A 14,521-nucleotide genomic window follows, 5' to 3' on the forward strand; every position below is an offset into this window, starting at 1 on the left:
TTGTGTAGAACGCGTTTATGAACTGGTGATGAAATGAATTTCACTCTGCTGTTTAAATCCATTGAAGAGAGTCATGGCATGCACAGCTTCATACTGGAAGAATAAATAGTCAAATCAATAAAAAGTCCAGCTGAGCATGGTGGAATGCTGACACCACTTTGTCCATGGCAAGCACCTCCCTGCCATTTATTGAATTTCTTCTGGCTTTTCTTAAAGCAACTGAAGAAAGAAGATGAAACCCCTTCTTCCCAAGGTGCTGATTGCTGTGTGGGTGGATGTGTTTGCAGGTCCGGGATAGACTGTTTGATCTTGTGTCTCCACCCTTGATGAAACTCCCTCTCCCTTTGCCCTGGCAGATGCTCCAAGCACAAGGTGCATTCAGGATTTAGGGCAGGTGGGTTTTGGCTGCCAGCAGTCGCTGTTGGCTCCCTGCCATGGAGCTTCCAGTTTGCCAAAGCCAGCTCAGCTGCGTGGCTCAGGCAGTTGTTTCTGTAGCTCCATGAGGCAGTACAGGCACCTTGTCCAAGGGTAATGCTGCTATCAGTAGTGCCTGTAATGTTGGCTGTGCCAGTAAGTCCACATCTTTTATTCAAGATGTTCCTTGAGCATTCCTGAAATCCATGCTGTCATTAAGCTTTCCAAGCTGTCACATTGTTATTAGCTAAGTTACTGTAAGTATTTTCCTGGACTCAGAGCACAACACAGAATTAGCTCTTTAGACTGGGTGGCTTTTTTGTCAGGTATTAATTCATCACTTTGGTGTAGCTATGGAGCAGCTTGGGTGCAGAACAGCAGCTCCTTTGCAGGGGATTGACAGGATTTGTACAGGGCAGGGCTCTGGTTCTGACTCTGACTGCCACATCCCTCCATCCCTCGGGGTAATTGAGCAGCTCCTGGACTGTGCTGACCTCGTACCTCCAGATGGGTTACAAAATAAATAAGGGAATAATTTTGCTGTAGCAAACATTGTAGAGTTATCAAGGAAATTGTCCTCCTGAAATTCCACTGAGGCATTTTTCTTGTAACTTTGTGTCCTCTACCAGTGGCAGTGCTCATTTCCTTGTCTCTAAAGCTGATCCTGTCCAGAACAATGGAAAATCCCTCTTGAAGCAGCTGCTGAATCTTGTATTTCTTGCTGCTGTCTTAGTGCAGCTGTGGGCAGCTACAGAGGTGTTTTACATCTGTGCTCATTTTATTCAAGAAGAGATACCTCTGGAAAAATGTAATGGACCAGAGGACAGTCCTGGCTGTTCAGCTGTTTGTTTGTGGGCATTTACCTTCTATGCTTTTGTAGTTGAGCAGGATTAAGGTTCTTCTAAAGCAACATCTAAGGTTTTTGTTGGCCTTTTAATTCCTGGCAATCACAGAGCTCCAACCCCAGCTGAATGCTGAGCTCTGTCTTAATTTATCCCAGTTTGTGCACTGCCTTGTGTTTTTCTTCCCAATCTTTGACATGTTGCAATGTTCCAGGGTGAATTAGTAGGCTGTCTTTTTTAAGAGAACAAAATTTTTGGGGGCAGGCAGTAGCATTTGTGTATTCTGTTATCGTGGGTGGCCTTCAGCTTGCAGGGGTCCTTGAAACAGGAAGGGAGCTGAACTCTGGGTGCAGTTTTCCACTGCTGTGGAGGCTGTGAATGCTTGTTGGACTGTGCAGCTTTCATGCTGTTTAGATTTGTGAGTCCTGGGAACAAGTTAAACCTCCAAAGAGCATGGTTTCAAGTAGAAATTCTGTATTTTTGCAGAAGAAAGGATCTGTTAACTTCTGAGTGCAACAGAGAGCTTGGAAATTAACGTGCAGGGAGAAAAAGGGTAATTATTTCTTTTATCTGTGCCATCTAAAGTGCGTGTTTGATTGCAGGGCAAAGCTAATTCAGATGGATGATAGATTATTTCTGTTCGTGCAGTGCTTTCCTCCACATATTTTTTGGGATCTCATTGCCAGCCTAAGTGCAATCCACACTATTTATTGAGATCTGTTTGCCAGCCCAAGTGTTATTTCACTGCAGCAATGAGCACATCAGCTACACCACGAATCCATGGCGTGAATGTGTAGATTTGCACTTAAACACTGCAATGTGCTGAGCCTGCAGGGAGGGCTCCTGGCTGAGCTCACACTGTGGGGTTTGAAAGGCATCTGTCCAGGACAGCAGGGACTCTGACCAGCCAAATTCAGGTTTTGAAAGGATTAAAGATGCCACTAAAGCAACAGATACTGGAACAGCACCAGAGTGCAAAATCTTCCCAATTCAAGCACATCAGCCCCAAAGATTTAGCACAGCTTTAAAAAAGAACATATTATACCAAATAACCTTTAGGATTCATACCAGCCCCGCTCCCTTGGGAATCTAGAGTTTCACAGTGGCAATACTTGCTGAGTAAAAAGCAGTGAATTGGCTGTGCAGCTGAAAGATGTTTTATTTCCAGAAGTTTATAAAATCAAGCAGTTGCTGAACACTACCAGTGAGGGAGCTGATTTTTAAGACATAAAAGAAAGAGTTCAGGAGCTCCCATGTGAGAGCAGAAATGCAGAGGAGGCAATTTGTATTCAGTTTACCCATAAGTGATGACACATGGTGTGTGCTCCACAAACTGAATGCCCAGATGAATTCAGATTTCTTTGTAAACTCCCAAAAGCAAGTTTGTAGCAGTGCATTTCTGGAATATTGCAGCAGAGGCGGTCTGAGAAGGCTTTGGAACTGAGCATTTTGCACTGGATTGTGTTATGATTTTTGGTAAGTGTGTATATGTGTGTACACATATAAAATTTGATTTGAAAAAATAAGTTATTTTGTGTCTCAGCTGCAATTGTTTTCCCAAGCAAGTTACTAAAGCCAGTACTTGATTTTCTTACGTTACTGACATTGACCTACTGTGTGATGATTCAGCCTTGTAATGCTGTAAATTCAGCTGAGAACTGCAGTGTGTGAAATCAGTGGCTCAGCTGTCCTTGCTTTTATTTTATCTTTTTGGATTTGTAGCTGTAAATCTGTAGAGGGATTTAGGATAAAGCTGAGGAATAGCCATCTATGATCCTGCTGCTGATTTTATTTAACTGTTCTGTGCCGTATAATTTGAGCTTTTGTGTTCTTTTCCTGACGCATTATTACATCCTGATAAGTATTACAGCTTATGTGAAATGGAAACAGCCTGTTACAGCAAACTCAGAATCTGATAATAGCCAAGTGGAACATAAATTTTATCTTATCTTCACTGTAGTCTCTTAACTCTATGAAGTTTTAGTAATGAAGTTCTCTTGATCTTTATTTGTCCTTTCTCACCAAAGCTGCATCGTGCTGGGCTGGGCGTGTGGGGTTTGTGTGCACTTGTCAGAGGAAGGATCAAAAATGACAAATGTGCTGTTAAAAATGAACCATGGGTGGGCAGTTGGCCTGCATGTCCTGCTTTGTTGTCACCTCAGCTGCCAGCCCGTGTCCCTGGCACCTCTGACCCGTGTTTTGCAGGTACTATGTGGGCGAGCTGCTGTAACTGGTTCTGTGTGGATGGCTCCCCTGAGGAGATGCAGCCGCCGCAGGCAGCCCGAGCCCAGGCCTATTCCAACCCTGGCTACAGCTCCTTCCCCTCTCCCACTGCTTCTGAACAGAGCTGCAAAGCCTGTGGCTTGCACTTCGACAGCTCCTCCAGCAAGGTGAGTCCAGAGCCTGCCCTGCCAGGGGCAGCTCCTTCATTTAATTACAGACACACGTTTTATACACATACCCTTGGATCTGAGGACATTCTGTATGGGAGAGGACAGCTCCCCTTGCTCTGGGTCCTCAGTCATTCTGTCACAATTAACAGGCATCATTAATGTGACTGGAAATCCTTCAGCAGATTTCCTCAATGAGAAGCCAAGCTGCTGATAATCACTTAAAGGAGCATTAACTTGAACATGAGTTATTAAATTTCTTATTTAAAAACACTAATGTCCTTTAAAAATAAATATTGTGGCAAGAAATTGGATAATGTTTGTGCTTTCAGTAAAGGAAGGTGTGCTTTGCCTGTTTACCAAACTATTGTTGCTCAGACTAAAAGCCAGTGAAGTTTTTTGAGGGTGTGTGTGTAGAACTGCTGAGCAAAAATAGCCCCAGACCAGACCCAAATCTATTTTATCTTACTTGTAAACTTGATTTGTGGGTATATAAAGGCCAAAATAATTGGTACCACCAGACTTAATTCAACAGCAAACTGTGCCTGGGGCATTGTTTGGATATGGTGAGTCCTTTAATGCTGCTTGAAAATGTTCTAGTGAGGAAAATTGTTCTGTGTCCACACTCTGTGACTTAAGAAGTGTCAAATCTATAGTTACTGAACTTAAATATGTGAGAACTTAAAAATAATGGTGAATTCTGGTGACAGCCCTTTTAGATTATGTGGGAAAGTTCATAAATTGGTTTTCCTTGCGCTTTTTTATTTATGCATGAGGACACACATCTGAGGAATGGTGAGTCTTGGCAGAGCTGCTGCTTTCTACTCCCAGGACAACAGGGATGTTGATGCATTTTTGCACTGAGAAGTGTAGTTGCTTCAGGAATCAAACTCTGGTGATAGATTTTGGGGTGTGTGAGTAGGCTGAGACTTGTCCTGGGGCTGGCTGAGCTGCAGTGGGGCTGTCCCTGCTCGTGACTCTGTAATGTTGTCTTTGACATTGTCCTCATTAAACCACATGTCCTCACAACCACTTGTGCAGAGTTACCCTGGAGCCAGCGCTTGCTGTCGGGCATGGCTGCAAATAGTGGATGGAGATAATTCTGAAATGAAACCATTCCAGGCAGTTGTGAGTTCAACAGCAGCACAGCCCTGATTTCCCCAGTACCTCCTAAATACCTGTTCTGTGTGAGCTGCCCCTAGAGCAGTGTCTTGTACAGAGGTGAGCTCTGACTGGGGAGAGGGAAGGCTCTGGTGCACGAATTGTAGAGGATCTGCTAAAGCTGTTGAGAACATTCCTGTCCTCAGCAGCTTCCCCCTTTTCCTGTGGGAGCTGGTGGCTGTACCTGTGTTTGTGTCCAGCTGTTCCTGCTCCAGGCTGTCAGGGAAATTGAGACTGAGGTTTATATTCTGTGTTCCAAAGGGGGTTCCCAAACCTTCTCTCACCTTCCTGCTGCCCCAGCTCCTGAGCAGTGATCGCAGGGAGTGACTGGAGCCTGGTGCTGCAGGTGGGGATATGGGGACAGCTGCAGGAGGGGCTGCCACAGCTCATCCACCAGGTCTCTGAGGGAGTGAAAACATCACTGAGAACACCCTGGTGTGTTTGTGAGCCATGGGAATTCCTCAGTGCTGTTGCTAAGGAGGGAGAAGTGTGTGAGATCTCACTGTGCTGCAAGGACAGTGTGGAAAACTGCATTCTCTCCTGGGAGACGCAGCACCTTTGAACTTGTGTCCAGTTAATGTTTATTCTGAAATACAGTGGATAAAAATTAATTCCTTCTACACTGCTGACCATAAAGATAGCCTAGATTGCTTTAAAAAAGCCCAAACCTATCAAACCAACAAAAACCCCCATGTGAAGCATTTCAGGGCTGTCTGACCATGCTGTGCTGTCAGGGAGCAGCACTCAGACATGGCCTGACCTTTTGGGAACGAGTTTAAATGTACAACAACGTTTGAAACTGATCCTTCTGAAGAGATCAGTGCCTTGAATCCCTGCCCTTTCAGACAGAGTTCAGTGAAGCTGTAAAAGCTGCTTGATGCTGAGATGTAGCCAAAATATCCACGTTTAAACACTTGGTGCTCAGACACAGGCTGAGGAGGCTGTTTTTCTCTGAAGATAAATCCTAGTGATGAGCTGCTAAGTCAGAGACATGCCTGGGTTTACTTTCACTTCCCAAATGTATCCTTTGATAACTGAGGCAGGATTACTGTTAATTGCAAGAATGTGTTTGCTAGAACAGCCCTTGTGTTGTGTTTGCTGTGTGATACCTCACGATGGGATGCTCAAGTAGGGGTTTTCTGGTGGAAGGTCCTTGGCAGTACAGGGCTTCCCTCTGGAGCCAGTTTGGCAGTCTGGGTTTTTAAATCTCAATTCTTCTGATTGCTCCCATGTCAGAGATGGGGGATTCAGAGGAGGGCAAGTGTTACAAACAGGGTTGTTTTCCACTTCTCTGCCTTTGTGGATTTGTTTTGTTTCCCTGCTCTAAGCACACACAGCCATCAGTTCCTGTCTCTGCCCTGAAAATTCCCCAAGGAACAGGATTGCTCCTGCAATCACAGGGTCACAAAAAGTCAATTACATATTAATTTTTTTTATGGTGATGAAGTTAAGGAAATCTCCTCCAAACTGGATGTTCTGTGGAAATTGCCCTTCCTGCCTTGCTTTGTGATTGGTGAAAGTCACTTTTCCTTGGCAGGCCCCCAAACAGCAGTTTTGAGATGAGGTTTCAAGAATTTCTCTTTGTGGTAGAAATTTTCATGTCTTAAATTGCTTGAGCAGGAAATTGGGATTCTTTCCAGTGTCACTGTGAGTGTAGTACAGGCTCTAAAGGAGAGGCCTGGAGGTGTTAGCTGGGGAGCAGGGAGGGTTTCAGGTAAGCAATTGGTGTATTTACACCCTATAAAACACGAGCAACATCTGCTTTCTTCCTGCTGGGAAGTTAGAGATGTTCTTCAATCACTAGAGCAGTTCCTAAACCAGTGTTTTGCCTTTGAGTTTGTATTTTTATTACTTCTCCAACTCCACCTGTGTGTTTTTCCTTGCACAGCTCTGAAGGATCAGGATGTCAGGATTTCACAGAGGTGCTTGGCTTCTCTGAGATGGTGAATTAGCATTTTTAACCAGCACTGAAACCACTTCTTTTTTCCCTCAGGACTTTTTCACAGGCACGTAATGTGGCTGTTCTGCTGCTATTCCTATTGGAAAATGTAGAATTTGCCTTTCCAAAGGGTTGAACAGTCAAGTTTCTGCAGAAGTCAACATGGACTGTGAGTGCTTGGAACTTCTGAAAATCAAGCCCTGAGTTGACAAATCAGAACAGTATCAAAAACAAACATTTAACAATGGAATTCAATCTGTAACGTTTTTGACTGGGGCATAATATTTCCAAAACTTCCAACACTTTCTGTCTAGCACTATCTGGTATAAAGTGTGCATATTCTTTTCAAAATAAGCTATTTTTGTATAAATAAATGTCAGATTCTTTGATGTCTGTGAGACCTTGCTGTTCCCTGTCCCTCTTATGGTGAAGCAAAGATTCATTCTGTGATTGCAGCTAATTGGAGGGAAAAAAAAAGAGGGAGGAACATCATTCATAGCAGGTATTTATGAAAGAAAAAAATGTTTTTAAGTAGTTCCCTTCAATGCTGGAGCTTCTTAATGCACAGAACAATATGCCAAACTAGCTGGAATTCATTTACAAGTCTGCTGCTTCAATCTCCTGATTTCCTCTGGCTTAAACTGCATGAGCAGGTGCAGAAAATTCCTGTCATGTGTGGGAATCTTGTAAGGATATCCCATTTCTTTGTGGGTAAATGGAGAGGGAATGGGGCTTCTCTGAGAGGTGAGAAACCTGCTGATTGCTCAGAGATCACTCCTTTTTCTCTTCTAAGAACATGGTAATCCCTTGAACATGGGAACATACCAGCACACCTGGCACTTCTGCATGGATTGGAAGGTTTTGATGTGTTTTGAGAGCAGCTGCTGCTGCTCCCTTTGGCTCTGGCCAGGAGGGAAGCGCTGCCCGTGGCTGCCATGTGCTGCTGGCACGGGGCACGGGCTGGCTCTCATTCCTTCCCCTCTCTTTCCCAGCACATCTGCTTGGACTGTAAGAAGAACTTTTGCACATCCTGCTCAAACCAGCCCGAGGGTGGGCCCCTGCTCTGCCACCTCTGCCAGCGCTTCCGAGCCACGGCTTTTCAGCGGGAGGAGCTGATCAAGATGAAGGTGAAGGATCTGAGAGATTACTTGGCACTCCATGAGATCTCCACAGAGTTCTGTCGTGAAAAGGAGGACCTGGTATTCCTGATCCTTGGCCAGCAGCCTCCAATTACCCAGGAAGATCAGATAAGAACAAACACATTTAATACCAGTGCTCGTGGACAGCAAGACTTTGTGAGTCACCCCCCAACCAGCCTGGCCTCTCCTACCTCACACGATGAGTCCTCAGTGTCTGCAGATCCCATCTCAAGTTCAGAAGCTCAGGAACACCAACAGGTACAGTCTCTGACCAGAACCATCTTTTGCAAACTCATTCATCTCCATCTATGGATTTACCACTAGGCTGTTGCATGTGGTTTTGCTGTGTAAAGCTGTGACTTGCTGTCACTAATTCAGTGTGCCCTTCATTATGGAATTGAATTTGGTGGGCAGTGCTGAATATATCGAGCATTCACTGTCAGAACATTATCACTGCTCTGGGATGTGTTTCTTCTGATGCTCTGGTCCACACTTCCATTGTTACACTATGCTCCTGTGGCTGCTTCCTTTGGTGCTTGCTGATGGCTCCTGACATATGTTTGTAGGGGTAATTAAATAGTTGATACTGTTCTTTAATTCCTGTGCCAGATAACAAGCACAGTCTAAAGCAGTTTTGGAGCTGGAGCTGATCAGAGGTGATGGGGGGTGGGTGAGGTTTTTGGTGTCTCCTGCACTCAGATCAATAGAAGGCAAACCCTGAATCTGTTGTCAAGTCTTGGTTTATGATGAACCTGCAGTTCTGATGAACCTTGGCAGGGGCATTTGAGCTTAATTATTTTTTATTGACCTTGCTTTGTTTGTCTTTCTGCTCTCTGCTAAGGAAAGTTTACTCAGTGTTCGACATCTGCTCCTTGTCCTATTACAAAGTTAATGGGTGTATTCAGTTCCCTGTGGGCCAGAGCTGTGAAAATGTGTGTGCCTTCTGCTTCCTCAGCAGATATATCTGGTTCAAAAGAAGAGTTCTCCTGGGAAAATGTTTTTTACAAATCATTAAAAGGCATTTTCATTCCCTGGTTTTCCAGTTTTTACCAGCTCTGCTGTCTTCACTCACTGCCCCGTGATACATTTCAGCTTCTTGTCTCGACTTGCATGACATCCTGCTGCAGTTCAGGCTCTTTGATCCTGATTGTTATTCTTGAGCTCTGTAAATATTAACAAGTCCCCGCTTGGATAAGTGGGATGGTAACATTACAGTCTCTTTGTCAGTAGGAAACCAGAGGGAAGAGTGGCTGCTGGGGGTGAGTCAGCTGAAATTACACTGCTCATTTGATTGAGTGTTCACAGCAACTGCCCAGCTTTTCTTCTCCAGCTGGGTGGCTGCTGCTCCCTCACTCGGTGTGTCCTGTTTGCCCTCTCCAGACCCCAGCTGAGGAGGTGTTTGCCAGGTGACTGCAGATCTGAGCTGTGTTAGAGGAGGGTTCTGCACTGAGAGCTCTGCCATCACACCACAGCACAGAGTGACCCTCAGGGAAGGACTGCAGATACACACCCAACAAATTTGGTGCATAAATTTGGTCTCCTCCCGATCCAACCTGGAGTTCTGTACTTGGGCCTTTAAAGGTTCAGCTTTTGCAATGTTACTTTGTGTGAGTGTGCCTGGCTTGTGCCTCATCCTGCCCCTGTCTTTCCAGAGATCAGGGACTGTAGGGACACTGCCCTGGAGTTGATTTTCCCCCAGAAACCCACAGCTGGTGAAAGCTTTATTTCCTTTTCCAGGCCAATGGCCACGTGCCTCCGAGCCCAGCCTGTGGAACAGCAGCTGAGAATGCAGCAGAAGAAGCAGCAGCAGAGGACGAGACACAGGTTTGTGTGTCCTTTGCTACCAGAGGTGAACAGTAACTGAGACTGCCCAAACCAAATCAACCTCTTGTGTGGCATCATCTTGTCCTCCACATGCAGAAAGAAATGGTGTCACTGCTATGGACACCACAGCAGAAATGATTTAGTTCTATCTCAAGATTTGTGTTTCTGATAGATGAATTCGGAGTAGCCACTTCTCTGTACATCCAAACCTGAATTCCTGCTAATGCACATGCTCAAAGTGCTTTGAAGTCCTAGTTCAAGGTGGTGAGGGCAAGAATGATTCCCTCTTTGCTCCCTCCCAGTCTAGTGACTCTGAGGATAACCTGGTGCTGGGCAGGAAGGCGTCCCTGTCTGACCTGACGAGCATTGGGGACATCAACGCGCTCTCCGTGCGGCAGCTGAAGGAAATCCTCGCCCGCAACTTCGTCAACTACAAAGGCTGCTGTGAGAAGTGGGAGCTGCTGGAGAGGGTCACTCGCCTCTACAGAGAGAAGGACCTTCAACATCTAGGTAAGAAACTTAGCAAACATGTGCCTGTTTTCCAGGTTTAGCCATTTTATGGACAGCTGTAGAAGAAAATAGTATTTACATTTGCATTTCTGGTGCAGCAAAGCGAGGAGAAGGAGAGAGTTCTGTACAGAGTGAAAGGAGCAGAGCTCTGCTCCCCACTCCTTGTTTGGGGAGAGTTCTGGGAGCCTGCAGCAGCACAAGGGCTGTGCATCCTTCACCCTTGGTGTTGTGTGTGCCCTGATGGATCCCACTGGGCACTGCCTCACCCTCACAGCAGCTGGTGGCTGGCTGGACACGACTGGATATGCTGAGCTCTTATCTCTGGGCTCCAGCAGGGAAATGCCAGCCATGAGCAGCTGGGAGACTGGGCCATGTGCTCAGAGCAGTGGTTCCAGGGCTGCCCAGCTGGGGGTAGCTGGGTTTCACTCTCACCACCAGTGTTCCTGCTGCACAGGTGGCTGGGAGGGGACACAGGTGCATAGAGAATATATCTGGCTTGATTCTCCAGCTGCCAGTCTGCACTACAAGGGCATTTCTTAAAAAATATACGTGTATTATTTACAAATACACATATTTGTAAATTACTTACAAGAGAAACTTTAACACTTTGATTTCATACATTTGTTTCTCAGTGCTGTCCAAAGTAGTGTGGTTTTCTTAAACCTGTCTCTCTAGGCTTTGTGGTGATCACCTGATATGGATGATCCAAGATTTAAGGCAGCAGCTTTGGGGTTATATTCTTTCATTATCTTGTGCTTTTGATGCAATTTGTCTTTTTCTTTCACTCACTGTGTGTCTGTGTTCAGTCACTTGGTGATTGTGTAACAGCAGCACAAGGGGCTGCTGCAGGTACAGCACTGGGAAACCAAACTGCACACATTCCAAGGCTGTCTTAAAACCTGAGACATCCCTTTGGATCCCTTATCTCTGGGAAGCTTTAACTGTTCTGTAAGCTCAGTGCAGGAGAAAGTTTCTTGTCAGTTGTTGAAGCTGTGCTGATCAGAGCCCAGCCTGAGCCTCCCATGCTGATCAGCAAAAAGAAGGTTTGATTTAACAACTCCTTCAAGGTTTTCAGCCCCTGCCTGGTAATTCTTACCAAATCCTTCTCTTCTTCTGTTGCAGTTTTGGACACTGACGATCAAACTGGTGAGTGAATCCTTAATCATGGAGTTGTTTATTGGGAAAAGCCCTCCAAGATCCAGTCCAACCAGCACTGCCAAGGCCAACCCTAAGCCATGTCCCCAAATGCCACATCCACATCCACATGGCTTTTAACCCTCCCCAGGGTTGTTTATGCCACCACTGCCCTGAGCAGCTTGTTCCAGAGCTTGACAACCCTTTTGAAAATGGATATCAGGAAAAATTTCTACCTAAACCTCCCTGGCATAACTTGAGGTCATTTCCTCTTGTGCCGTTACTTGGGAAGAGAGACTCATGTTGCTTCATTTGCCTCATCACTGAGAATCTCAGTGGTATTTGTTTCCATCTCACAGAAATTAGAATAATAGACATGGAATAATTAGTGTAAAAGCTAAAACTTGTGCTCCTTGCCAGCTGATGGAGCAGCCACAAGGGGAATTCCTCTGCAGACCTTGTCCCTGAGGGAATCCCTTCAGCAGAGCCAGCGGGGATTGCACAAACCCACCCCACCTCCCTTTGTCTGACCCCCCCGTGCTCTCCTGTCCCCTCAGGCGGTGCTGGGCCCCCCAGCAGCGAGGACAACCTGTGCAGGATCTGCATGGATGCTCCCACCGACTGTGTGCTGCTGGAGTGCGGGCACATGGTGACGTGCACCAAGTGTGGGAAGCGCATGAGCGAGTGCCCCATCTGCCGCCAGTACGTGATCAGGGCCGTGCACGTCTTCAGGACCTAAAGGTGCCTCTGGCTCAGGGTGCTGTGCCTTAAAGCCTCAGTGCTCTTGGGAAAGGGCCAACATCCCTGCCAGTAGTTACCCTGGAGATTAGCACAGACCCCGCTGCAAGGGAGGGAAGGAGGAGGCCTGGGGAAAAGTGCTCTGCTCAAGCCATGCCCCACTGCTCATCCCGCCGTCGTGCTTTACACCACAGTGCCTGGACTCGATGGAGCTCATTGCCAGCAATCATTAACCACCTCCATCCTAGGATCATTTGAGGACACAAGGATGCCCAGCTTTTCCACCAGGAAGATCGGCTCCAGAGGCTTTGTATTTTCCTCTGAATAATAAAAGTGAACTGGGGTCTCAAAAAGTGTCCTTTGTTTTGCTGCTCAGGCTATGCTCAGCAACAACTTGATTTTCAAAGATTAAAATGTCACTGTGCTCGTTAATTTTAATTTAATGTAAAATTGTTATGCTTGCAGGACAGGCAGCCCGTCCCTGCTTTCCCTAATTCTAGCCTAGTGCAGTTGTGGAAAAATGTGTAATTTTATATCAAGGTTATCTTTGTATTATTGCAAACTGTTGGGGAGGGAGGCTGGGAAGGCTCAGCCTTGCCCTGTGTGCTGGATTTTTGTTTCTGTGCCAGAGGGACGTTTCTGGTTTGATTTTGTCGACTTTGACTTCACAGCATGTGCCAGAGCTGGGGCTCAAACTGAGCTGCCCTTGCTGAGGGAGTTACTAACCCAAGGTTTGAGTATTCCCCAGGGTTTACTGGGGAAACCAGAGAGCTGCAGAGTCCTGAGGACTCCACTGCTACACAATCATATTTAAGTACAGGTGACTTTTTCTTTTTCTAGAAGGGAATCATTTGTCTCCAGTGGATCCATGAGCAATCTCCACTGCCAGTCAGCTTCTCCCAGGGCCCAGGTCTACAGTTGTTACCTTCCACTGCTTACCAACAGCAATTTTGTCCTTTCTGCTGGTGAGGGTGGGGAGAGAGGCTGTGGCCTGATCCCTGACAGCTCTCCTGGGCCGTGTGTTCAGCTGGAAGAGACTGGCTGGAGGAGTCTGGCAGTTGTTGCAGGAGCTGACTGTAACTGGTTCTGCTCCACAGCCAAGCTCCAGCATCCTGCTGCCCTCAGTGTCCACCAGCAGGGCACTGTGCCCTCACTGCAGGGCACTGTGCCCTCACTGCAGGGCAGCTTTCCTGGCTGCTCTGGGCACAGGGGATGACAAAGCCAGAGAGGAGCTGCAGGAGTCCCCTCAGTGCTCCTGGGGCACTGAAGTGCAGCTGCAGGGGCAGCACCAGAGCTCCTGTGCAGTGGAATCATGGCAGCAGCACATTGCCCTCGTGTGTTCTGAGCAGTTCCAGGAGCAGCAGCTCAGCTGCAGGAGCGCAGGGTCTTGGCTCTGGGAGCTGCAGCCAAAACAGCCTGAGATGAGAAATCCATGGACTCATCACTCAGGGGTCTCAAAACTCCACAAAACTGCAGCTCCCTGAACTCAGCATTCTGAGTTCTGCTCTGTGAAAGGTCAGGCTGTTCTTTAATCTTTGACTTAAGGTTTAGCAGATCCAGCACAAGAACTGAGTCAGTGCATCACAGCAAAAAGGGCAGGTAAGAAGTGACTCTGCTCTGGAGAGGGCACAGGGACCTCGAGGAGCTGCAGGAAATACACAAAGTGCTGAACAGCCTCATTTAGGAAATACACTGTGAAAATTCATGTTATTATATTTTTCAATAAACTCAGGGCTGGGGGAATTTAGCAAGAAGAAGATGAGTCCCCTATGGATAGATGTACTTTTCCTTGTTGAGGGTAGGCTTATTTCCTACAGCAGATAAATCAAGCTGCAGATCAATGCCTGTAATTTTAGGGATGAGAAGATCCAGCCACCCTGTGACTCCAAAATGTGCTTTGTGAAGGGAGGACTCTTCTTGTTACCCTTGTAAAAATGGCTTCTCTACTTATGGATATGAGTGAGTTGTTTTTTAAAGGAAAATCAAAACCTGGAGGAAACTGATTAATGATCCAAAGGAATATAATGTTCTGAACTAATAAAGTAAATGGAAATATTTATGTGCTTTATGTACACTGTTTAAAGATTTTAAAAGTTAATACTCTACTTGAAAGGGCATGTTATTCACTATTAAATCCTCTGGTACTATGACAGTTAAACTTACTAGTTTTGGTACAGAAGTTTGGTTTATAATTTTATAATAAAGCTGAAATGTGATTTAGTTAGCTTTGTTTCTGACTCTGTTACAAGCAAAGATCCTACAGCTACTGCTGGACCTCAGCCAGAAATTGGGATCCCAGATGCTGGGGGGTATAGAAGAGGTGGAAAAAGATTACCTGACAACACAAATGACCTCTGCACCACAGCCAAGAGTCCCATGGGCTGCTGGTCCATTTTCCTGAACAGGAAGAGAAGAACCTTTGGAAAGTGA

The 14,521-nt window shown here is 46.1% G+C and overlaps 1 protein-coding gene across 7 annotated transcripts in view; it reads left to right on the top strand.

Moving 5' to 3' along the window:
* The window catches only part of RFFL (ring finger and FYVE like domain containing E3 ubiquitin protein ligase), a 28,999-nt gene extending 14,684 nt beyond the window's left edge, over positions 1–14,315 (top strand). For 4 of the 7 annotated variants that reach the window (XM_015646730.3, XM_015646732.3, XM_015646729.2 and 1 more), the window contains 6 exons: positions 3,462–3,646; positions 7,739–8,143; positions 9,623–9,709; positions 10,012–10,219; positions 11,342–11,365; positions 11,911–14,315. In XM_015646730.3, coding sequence (XP_015502216.1) covers positions 3,467–3,646; positions 7,739–8,143; positions 9,623–9,709; positions 10,012–10,219; positions 11,342–11,365; positions 11,911–12,092 — 1,086 coding nt within the window. In that variant the 5' untranslated portion in view covers positions 3,462–3,466 and the 3' untranslated portion in view covers positions 12,093–14,315. Of the gene's footprint in view, positions 1–2,708; positions 2,733–3,461; positions 3,647–7,738; positions 8,144–9,622; positions 9,710–10,011; positions 10,220–11,286; positions 11,366–11,910 lie in introns of those variants that run through there. The other 3 variants (XM_015646728.3, XM_033518844.1, XM_033518845.1) reach the window with 3 other exon arrangements.
* The last annotated feature ends 206 nt before the right edge of the window (positions 14,316–14,521 follow it).

The sequence above is a fragment of the Parus major genome, chromosome 19 (assembly GCF_001522545.3).
Source record: "Parus major isolate Abel chromosome 19, Parus_major1.1, whole genome shotgun sequence".
Taxonomy (NCBI): domain Eukaryota; kingdom Metazoa; phylum Chordata; class Aves; order Passeriformes; family Paridae; genus Parus; species Parus major.